Below are 10,679 nucleotides of genomic sequence, written 5' to 3' on the forward strand. Positions count from 1 at the left end.
CTTTATATTTTCGTATAGAACAGAGTCTTTACAACGAAAGTTATAGTTAGCTTAACTAATACTTTATAACGCAGACGATGCTAAAAAGGCTCGAGCTTTACGAGTGAGGAAAAAAGTTTGCAAGTTACAATTGCAAACAAACAAAGGTTAGTAATTCTATCAAACGTCGATTTATACTGAAATTATACAATTGACAATGCTAGAATATTGTTCTTATTTTTGAATAAACAATAATTCATTTTAGTCAGTTTGGATTTCATTGACTATTATCAAATAAATAATCATTTTTATCATAGGACCTCACACCCGTTACCGGAACTAAATTTTTTTTGTTGATTGCAGACGTTGCTTCAACGAGTGGAACCCGTCGTCGTGGTACTAAAACTGATACTATTAATCTAAACATTAGCAAAATCTCTTGAATTAGATATTCATCAATATTTTATACACATTGCAGGGCATTCAAAGCGGCCTCCTGTTAGCAACTGGGATTTGGTTACTTGTCCAGATTGTCACGCTTACGTGTGGAGAGCTGAAGCAGTAGTGAAAGAGACCCGAAATTCAACCTGTAGATTTAGCATATGCTGTCAACAAGGACGTGTAAAGCTTCCACCACGTCAGGAACCACCATCGCCCCTGAAGGAACTCTTAGAGAAACCAAGTTTCCGCTTGCAAATACGCGTCTTCAATGGAATGTTAGCATTCACTTCTATGGGAGGTCATGTTGATCATTCTGTCACTGGAACTTCAGGTCCTTTTGCATTCAGAGTATATGGCCAAGTTCTGCATCAAATTGGCTCCCTCCTTCCTGAAGATGGGAAAACACCTCAGTATTTACAGTTGTATATCGTTGACAAACTCAACGAATTGAAGAACCGGAAGAAAGCTTTTAGTAAAGGGACATCTGAAGTGGCAGTTGACGACAACTTGCTTGCTCAGTTGATAGAGATGCTAGACAGACATAACCACTTGGCTCAAACATTCAGGCATGCTCGCGATCGAATAGAGACCAACAACTCAGATGATTTCACCATCACTTTTGTAAGCAACCGCCAGATGGGTAGACAATATGATCTACCAAGTTCTGACGAAATTGGTGGTCTCATAGTTGGTGATTTATCTTCAAATTCAGCTGGCAAGGATATTGTCGTGGAGTTTAAATCGAAGAAGTTGCAGAGGATCAGTGATTTGCATCCTCTTTACATGAGCTTCCAGTATCCTTTGCTTTTTCCTTATGGCGAATATGGTTATCATGAAAGGATCCCATATCATGTTACATAAAACTCCAGAGTTAAAAGAGAATGTATGACAATGAGAGAATTTTATGCCTATCAGCTTCAGACAAGACCATCAGAGGGTATGACAATCATCAAGTCAGGTCGGTTGCTTCATCAGTATATTGTCGATTCTTACATTGCAACTGAGCAAGAGAGGTTGCGGTTTATCAGATTAAATCAGAAAAAGCTCAGAGCTGAATTATATACAAACATATGTGACGCCGTGAATAGCGGTGATACTGATGCTAAGGAATTAGGAAAAAGAATTATCCTGCCTTCATCATTCACAGCTGGGCCAAGGTACATGTCTGAGAAATACCAAGATGCCATGGCCATCTGTCGTTGGCATGGTAATCCTCACTTATTCATAACGTTCACTGCCAACCCAAACTGGGTTGAACTCAGACAACACCTTGATGTCTACGGTGGTGACACAGCTAACAACAGACCGGACCTTGAATGCCGTATTTTTAAGCTCAAGCTCGATGAAATGATGTCTGATTTCAAAAAGGGCGTGTTCTTTCCTAAGCCAGCTGCAGGTACAATATTATATTAGTTCTCACAGTGCATGTGAATTTAAACAGCATCTTAGCTAACTAACGGATTAATGAACTGATAGCTATATTTTTAAAAATGAATGCAGTTGTATATACCGTTGAGTTTCAGAAACGTGGTCTCCCGCATGCCCACATACTGTTATGGTTCGAAGGATTTAAAGGAGAACCAAGTGCTGCTGTAATAGACCAGTACATCTCAGCGGAGCTACCAAACAAAGAGACAGACAGGGAAGGGTTTGAATTGGTAGAGCGGCACATGATGCACGGACCCTGCGGCCGGGACAGACCAAAATCCCCCTGTATGGAAAAGGGAGAGTGCACCAAGAACTACCCAAAGTCTTACTCAGATAATACGAGGATTGACAAATCAGGCTTTGTGGTTTATAAAAGGCGAGCTGATGAACGAAGCTCTGTTCTGAAAGGTGATACCACTATTGGTAATCAGTATGTTGTGCCTCATAACCTCAGCCTTCTCAAGAAATACCAAGCGCACATAAACATTGAATGGTGCTGCAAGACAAATGCAATAAAGTATCTGTTTAAGTACATCACGAAAGGGGTTGACAGATCCACTGTTCTGCTTAAAAAGACTCGAGAAGAATCGGTTGAAGATGGTGAAAAGAAAAAGCAAAAGATCGAGGTTGATGAGATCGAGAAGTTTCAAGATTGTAGGTATATCTCCGCCTGTGAAGCATCATGGAGACTTTTTTCGTTCCACATTCATCACAACCAACCTTCAGTCATGAAGCTTGCACTACACCTTCCTGGGAAGCAGAAGCTCGTGTATGACGAAGATAAAAACTTAAGGGACGTACTGTCAAAAGAGGACGTAGAAAAAACAATGCTAACTGCGTTCTTTGTGGCATGCCAGACTTATGAGGAGGCAAGAGAACTCACGTACATTCAGTTCCCAACAAGGTTTACATACCACCCCGACAGTAAAACCTGGACACCAAGAAAATCGGGGGCTTCCATAGGAAGAGTCACCTATGTGCATCCAGCATCTGGAGCTCTTTACTATCTGAGAATGCTCATTCATGTTGTCAAAGGACCTACTGGTTTTGAATATCTCTGTACAGTTGGCAGTACAGTATATGAAGAGTTCAGGGATGCTTGCTATGCCCGTGGTCTACTTGATGACGACAAGGAATGGCATGAAGCTATCGAAGAACCATCGCACTGGGCAACAGGATGGCAGCTACGGAGGTTGTTTATCATCATACTGATCTACTGTGAAGTCGCTAATCCTTTTAAACTCTGGGAACATGCATGGAAGTTTTTGTCTGAAGACATTCTCTATATGAAACAGAAAGAATTCGGGTTTCCGGAATTGATTCTTCAGGATGAGCAACTTCAGCAATATACTCTGATGGAGATTGAGAGACTCTTGAAAGAGAATGATAAATCACTCACTGATTTCCCTGGAATGCCTCGGCCAGACGAAACTATTCTCAAGGAGATTTCTAACACAGTTCTTCGTCAAGAGCTCAATTACGATACCGAGAAAGAGAGGATTGAGCATGAAAAACTATTCACAACCACCAACGAAGACCAGAAGAAGATATACAACGCTGTCATCGATTCAGTTGATAAACAAGCAGGAAAGCTATTCTTCTTATATGGGGCTGGAGGCACTGGTAAAACGTATGTCTACAGAACCATTATCGCGAAGCTGAGGTCAATTGGTAAAGTGGTTATTCCTGTTGCGTCTGCTGGGATTGCAGCTCTCCTACTCCCGGGTGGAAGGACTGCGCACTCACGTTTTAAGTTACCCCTGAACTTGACTGACGAGACAATGTGTGAAATCCCGAAAAACTCAATGCTGGCAGCGCTGATTGTGAAGACAGACTTGATCATATGGGACGAGGCACCCATGGCACATCGTCAAGCTTTTGAAACACTGGACCGTACGCTCAGAGATCTTCAGTCCACTGCAAACCCAGAAGCTGCTTCAAAACCTTTTGGTGGTAAAACTGTGCTTCTCGGTGGTGATTTCAGACAAATATTACCAGTAATTCCTCAAGGAACCCGCCAAGACACTGTTGCAGCATCGATCAGCAAGTCCTATCTATGGGCGTCTGCAGAGGTCTATACTTTGTCGATCAACATGAGACTTAGTCAAGCAGATAAAGAATTTGCAGAATGGATACTAAGTGTTGGCAATGGCACAGCTGCGACTGCAAGATGTAGAGAATGTACTAATGACGAGAGTGACCAGGTTTTAATAGGGAAAGAATTCGTGATCCCCACAAATGATGATCCACATCAGTCTTTATCAGAGGCAGCATACCCCGACTTCGTCAAGAACTATTTGAATCGTTGTTACTTAACAGAGCGAGCGATATTGGCACCTACAAATGCAAGTGCACGTGATATAAACGCTTACCTCTTGTCCAAGGTACCATCTGCAGAGAAGGATTACTTAAGTGCTGATAGTGTTGCCTTCGAATCTACACCAGAAGATGACTGGACATCAAACTACACACAAGAATACCTTAACTCACTCGAGTTCCCAGGCTTGCCCACCCACAAACTTAGTCTCAAGGTTGGCGTCCCAGTTATGATGCTACGCAACCTGAACCAACGAAACGGACTTTGCAATGGAACGAGGATGATGGTTTCAAGACTAGGTAACAGAATAATACAAGCCGAGGTGCTTACTGGGACTCATGTAGGCGACAGCGTTCTGCTCCCGAGGATTCAGTTATCGCCTAACGACGCATCGCATCCATTCACGTTTCGAAGGCGACAATTTCCCATTAAAGTTTGCTATGCGATGACTATAAATAAAAGTCAAGGACAAAGCCTCAAACAGGTCGCTCTCTATCTCCCGAGACCAGTTTTCAGTCATGGTCAACTGTATGTTGCTCTCTCAAGAGTGACAACACCTGGAGGTCTCAAAATTCTCGATGATACAGAAACTACTACTTCAAAGGAAGCAGTTTCAAATATCGTGTACAGAGAGATCTTCAGTAATCTCAATACAGGTTAGATACTAACAAATCTATCTCATAATGACATTTTAATCGTAACAACTATATATAATCCACGCTTACACTTATACATTGCAGGAAGCAGGATGGGTGACCAATCCAGTGCTTAACGGTCAATCCCACAACAGCACACGGTCATCGGGGAGATAAGAAACAATAGAGAAAAAAGATGATGTTCATTAATATTAGCCGCTGTTGTCTTTTAAAATAAATTTTAGGTTTTATAATCTCTTATTTTAGAAAAAATTTCACAAAGATTACAAAGTTCCGTTTTCGCATATTATTGTCTTCTATTGGAGTTACTAATTTCCTTAATTCAAAAGATCCACATTTTAGGTTACTTGACATATACGCGAGCGTAGATACATATGAGTCCTCTGTTGAGATATAGAATTTATTCGCCCAATGCTAAAAATATTGTTTGTTCGAATGGTTCACCTTATGTAACTTGTCAGGCACGCGAAACAACAACACATATGATTCTTGCCTCCATTCAGATTGGAAATTTAAAATCTTACGACACCACCTAAATTAAAATATATTATTACAACAATCACGCTGTTTAGTGTTTACTGAAACAACAAAACAGAAATATATTATTACAACATTCATGCTGTCTTTTCTTAACAACAAACATTCGTGCCGTTTACTAAACGTTGACGGCAAGTTTTGTTGTTACAAACATTCATTCTTTACGACAACGTACACAAGGTCGGTCCACAATTAACTATTCAGAAAACTTAAAAAAATGGTTCTATATGTTACAAAAAATTTAAAATATTAAAAACACGACATACACATATTCCTAATAGCAGAGTATGGATTGCCAGTTCAGGAAAGTGAGGACCGCTTATTATTGATTTATAAACTCTAATCATAAAAATTACACAGTAAGATCATGCGTAAATCAAATCCCTATAACTAGGCAGTAAGATCAGACCCTCTTTTAAAACGCACGATATACATTTAACTCGCGAGATATTTGTTATAAGCATCCCACAGTATATATAACACTGAAGCTTCTCTCCCAAAATATACAAACTCAGAAACAAACACAAAGCGATGGCTTCCCCACAAGATGACTACCTCATCTTCCCTGACGAAACCAACCAATCCCTCGACACAATCCCATCTTTGGCTGTGTCAACCCAACATGAAAATACCGAAAACTCAGCGCTGTCCTACAATGTCGTTCCAGGATCAGCATCACCGCCGTCTTTCAAAAATCTGGACCTTGGCTATTTCTCCGACCACCCTCTCACTACGCTCGAAGACCATACTGCCCTAATGGAGATGTGTCTGAAGGAAAATAATCCTGAAGCCCACTACATAGAGGGCTTGAAGGAATATTTTCACTTTGGGAACACTGCCAAAGGACTATCCCACCTTCGCAGTTCCGCCGATGGAGATTACGCAAACGCTACGTACATGTACGGTCTGCTTATGCTGTCCAGATGAAACCTGGAAGAAGGGAAACGGTACATGGCTACTCTAGGCTGGAGGGACAACAAGCAACAAGTTGATCGTTGCTGGAGGAGGATTAGGAGGTCTCTGCGCCATTTTGACATTTCCAGGAAGAAGCGGTATGTCAGAAACATGCTGCTCCTTAAACCCTCCAAAAGGTGCCACGTCAATGATCTGGATACTCGGTGCAAGCGTTGCTTTCACTACAAGCAAGTGCTGAAGTTTATTGACTTTATTTGATGGGAGCTTCAGAGTCAAGCCCATCTACTGCTATCATTCCTGTTTTCCTTCTTTGAATTTCTGTTTCAGTTTTAATTAAGATTTCTGTTATTGCTTTGTTTGAATTTCTGTTACCGTTTTACTAAATTAAAGTATTTCATGTTTTCACATATAAGGTGTCTTATTTGAATCCCCAATTTTTATTCCGGAAACATACTTGAAGTAAGTTAAAAAATATATAAACGATCTCCTACACTGACTATATATAAAAAAATCATTAATAAATAAAAAACATATTATGTTCAATACATTATAAAGAAAAATTAGCATTTCAAAATATCTACTCAAATCAGGCAAATCAAAAAGAAAATCATAATAAATACAGAATCGTTCATTGCTATCTTCATTCCAATTATCTCTACACGTATGTATCTTTCGTTAAAAATATGAGTCTTTGTTTAGTCTAAATCTACACGTATATATCACAGCGAAAATTACGACAAAATATACAACGGAACCTACTACCATCCAGAACATTAACTCATCGCCTACCAAAAATATGTCAACAATATTCTTATACATTAATCAGCACCCAAACGTTATCAACTACGTTAATCAAATTCAAAACATACATTTAATTATAGATTCAAAATTTCCTAAAAATCCCTATAATAAGGCAATTAGTCAAACCATCATAATAAATTAAAAAAAAGTGAACCATTATAAAATCAAATCTCTCGCTCTTTGCAAAACAATATCATCTCAAACACTTTCCACCAAAATGACAGCTCAAAACAATCTCTCCCTCTTAGAATCACTTCCACAAGATCTCCTTGGGGAAATACTCTCACGAGTTGCCTCTTCATCACGAGAAGATATCGGCAATTGCCTATTGGTGTCAAAAACCATTTCCTCTGCCGTTGAAGATGAACGTGTCTTCAACAAACTAAACTTGCGTCCCCAAACCATGAATCCTCAGACAACGTTTGTACAATACAACAGCCTGATGGACAAGTGTATTAGAAGTGACAACCCAGCTGCCCACTATATCGAAGGGGTGAAGCAATATTTTGTCTATGACAACACAGTTTTGGGCATGTACCACCTTCGGAAATCAGCGGAAGGTTCCTATGGCAATGGCACATACCTCTACGCTATTCTTTTGCTATGCACAGGAAATCAAGAAGAAGGGACAATGGTTTTACGTTCCCTTGGTTGGGAGGCGAGCAGACGCCGAGGTGATCGTTGCTGGAGGGAAAACAAGATATCGCTAAGGACCTTCATCATCACAGTGAAGCCTGAGTACATACAAAATATGATGACGAACGCACCACCGCTAACCTGCCACTGGAACGATCTTGACACCCGCTGTGCAAGATGTTACATTTTCAAACAGATGCAAAAATTTATCATCTTCATCCAGTAGTCCACTCCAGTGTTCATGCTGCTATGTTTAAGTTTCCTTATGTTTACCTATCCTATTATGTTGTTTCTCTTTTTTTCTTTAATCAGTTTCTTATTTTGCATGATGTTTAAAAAGTATCTATGTGAGGTTTTTTTCTTATTATCATCATTTTCTTTACGATTATTATCAGAATTAAAATTACAATTACTCACTCAATATTTCCTACAACACACCGGAACTGTTAAAATATTTTGTCCAAACTATTACAAAAAATATTTATCCAAACTACAAACAAAAAATATTCCACATCCCACGTCCTTATCACGTTTGGTGGTTTGACCGACTTAATATATCATTTTGCTTTAATTTTTATCAATTTAGTTATATCTTCCAATATTTTTTAAAAAACATTATCTTATCAATGGTTTCAAATTGCTAATTAATTTTTTTTTTTTTAAATAATACCTTCATCCAGAAATTTGTCAACTGTCACGTACGTATATTACGCGTCTGCATGCAAAAGCATGCACAGAAGATGCTTATCTAGGTTTTGTCTTAAAATATACCTGAACACGCGTTCAAGAAAGAAAACGAATGACTCCAAAAATAACCGAAGCGACATAGTCCTGTTAAGCAGCTGCATAGTCTCATTCTATCTTCCGTCATGTCTGTAAACCAAGAGTCCGTCCTATGAGGCCATTGGCTCATGAATCATGTGTTCCTTTTTCTTATTACGGAAAATATTCAGAATAACTCGGGATGAGTTAGATGACTTCAAAGCTTGGTTTCATTTTCTGATACTTAGCCCAAATCTGATTTTTATAAATTAAAACAAACTAATAAAAACATGTACTAAACCACCATACTAAACCATCATACCTGATTTAATATATTAATCCCAAACGGGTTTCTTCTATGTATTTGACTTATAATAATTAATTTTATCATTTCAAAATTCATAAACAAAATCTTAATCATTCAAAATTCATAACCGAAATCTTAGTCATTCAAAATTTATAAACAAAATCTAAGTTTAGTTACTTATAAAAACTAATCTTAGTCATTCAAAATTCAAGTTCCAAAAAAAAAAAACCATTCAAAATTCAAAAAAAAAAAACCAATCCATTAATACAATTCTCATACATATCTATACTATTAAATACAATATAATATATATGAAATATCCAAACACAAGACATTCAAACATTCAAACACGAGATTTTATGAGTACTTTCTATATGAGGAATCTAATATATATGAAGTTTGAATGATTATCAAAAAAATATCAAACAGTCACCACGAAAAGAGCACACTTCCTGAAATAACTTTTAAAAAAATCAATTACACAGAGCAGATCACGTCAAGCACTAACTATGGCTCGACATATATTGATCACACCAAACCATTGTCACCTATATATAAACTCTGCAAGTTCCACATGAATTAACCAGAAGAAAAAAAAAAAACTCATATCACAATGGCCGGAAACAGAGATCTCTCTAACCTCGAACTCTTGCCAATTGATATGCAAACAGAAATCATTCAACGTGTAGCAAGGCACTCCAGGAGAGCAGTCCGAAATCTCTTGGCTGCGGTCCCTCCTCTTGCCCGCTCGGCCGCAGTTCCTATTGTCTATAGGAACCTCAATATCCACCCGTTAACCGTTCATCCACGAGCTGCGTTACAAAGGTACCAAAGTCTTATGGAAAATTCTCTCGCAAGCGGTAACTTGCAAGCTCATTACGTACGGGGGATACAACAATATTTCCACCACCAAAACGTCGATGGAGGCTTGCTGCATCTTCAGATCGCAGCAGAAGGATCGTACGAGAAAGCTGTTTACCTTTATGGTGTAATAATGCTAGCTAAGGGTGAAACGGCAATTGGACAAGCAATGTTAGATACCTTTGGATGGAGACAAAGCAAAAACCGAGCTGACAGGTGCTGGAGAAGGGTCAAGCGCTCACTCCATGGAATAAGAGTCACAAGACTTGAGTCTTACATGACTGCTTACCGAAGCACAGGAGAGACCATCACATGCCACAGAGACAATATTCACGAGCGCTGTGATACGTGCTTCTATTATAAGCAATTGACAAAGTTTGTTTACATGATGTAAACGAACAAAACGTCTGCAACTGAGAGAACCAAGCATTCAAGCCTTTTTTTTTCCTGTTTTATTCATTAAGTTTCATCTTATTTTGTTTTTACTCTGTTTTTATAATGCTTTGGCATCAATGCTTGTCTTTTGTTCCTCAGTCTGTATCAGGACAGTTGGTCCACTATCTAAGTTATTTCCGTCGTTGTCGTTTTTTTCTTTCTTATTTCGTTGGTGTTTTTGCTTGACATTTGAGGTTTTCAATATCTACTTTTGCGTTTATTACATTGACTAACTCTTATGGACCCATCACTCAGAACATATATGAACCGTCTGATGCATGTCTATAGATATAGATGTATGTGATACATATATGTTTATGTAAAAATGCATATCATAATTGAAAGGTATTTTCAATTTTATGAACTTAGTTCTTCGCTTAGTAATCAGCTTAGTAATTTTCCAAAATATCACTGTTTCAGGTTTCTTCGTAATTCTGTTTTCTCATAACTTATAGACAATTATTATAATTTACTATTTAGTTAACGTTTTGTTAGCTTGATATGCTGCTGCATCCGAACTTCTCTTAATAAATAGTGCTGCTGCATCCGAACTTTTCTCTCTTCCCACCACAATCTTGCATTCGTCTCTCCAAACCTCTCCCCG

At 38.6% G+C, this 10,679-nt stretch overlaps 4 protein-coding genes across 4 annotated transcripts; all 4 read left to right on the forward strand.

Annotated features, from left to right (window-relative positions):
• Positions 1 to 1,865: 1,865 nt before the first annotated feature.
• LOC103848290 lies at positions 1,866 to 5,454 on the forward strand. Its single transcript, XM_033288220.1, has one exon. It carries the CDS (start codon positions 1,911 to 1,913, stop codon positions 4,824 to 4,826), a length of 2,916 nt encoding a protein of 971 aa, XP_033144111.1. The 5' UTR covers positions 1,866 to 1,910; the 3' UTR covers positions 4,827 to 5,454.
• A 425-nt stretch (positions 5,455 to 5,879) lies between these two features.
• LOC117132855 (F-box protein At2g35280-like) lies at positions 5,880 to 9,032 on the forward strand. The gene has a single exon (XM_033288241.1). The coding sequence runs from the start codon at positions 7,292 to 7,294 to the stop codon at positions 7,934 to 7,936; it is 645 nt and encodes a 214-aa protein (XP_033144132.1). The 5' UTR covers positions 5,880 to 7,291; the 3' UTR covers positions 7,937 to 9,032.
• LOC103848289 (F-box protein At2g35280) lies at positions 5,890 to 6,285 on the forward strand. The gene has a single exon (XM_009125223.1). The coding sequence runs from the start codon at positions 5,890 to 5,892 to the stop codon at positions 6,283 to 6,285; it is 396 nt and encodes a 131-aa protein (XP_009123471.1).
• A 360-nt stretch (positions 9,033 to 9,392) lies between the features above and the next one.
• Positions 9,393 to 10,034, forward strand: LOC103848288 (F-box protein At2g35280-like). Its single transcript, XM_009125222.1, has one exon. The coding sequence runs from the start codon at positions 9,393 to 9,395 to the stop codon at positions 10,032 to 10,034; it is 642 nt and encodes a 213-aa protein (XP_009123470.1).
• Positions 10,035 to 10,679: the final 645 nt, after the last annotated feature.

The sequence above is a fragment of the Brassica rapa genome, chromosome A03, assembly GCF_000309985.2.
Source record: "Brassica rapa cultivar Chiifu-401-42 chromosome A03, CAAS_Brap_v3.01, whole genome shotgun sequence".
NCBI classification, from domain to species: Eukaryota; Viridiplantae; Streptophyta; class Magnoliopsida; order Brassicales; family Brassicaceae; genus Brassica; species Brassica rapa.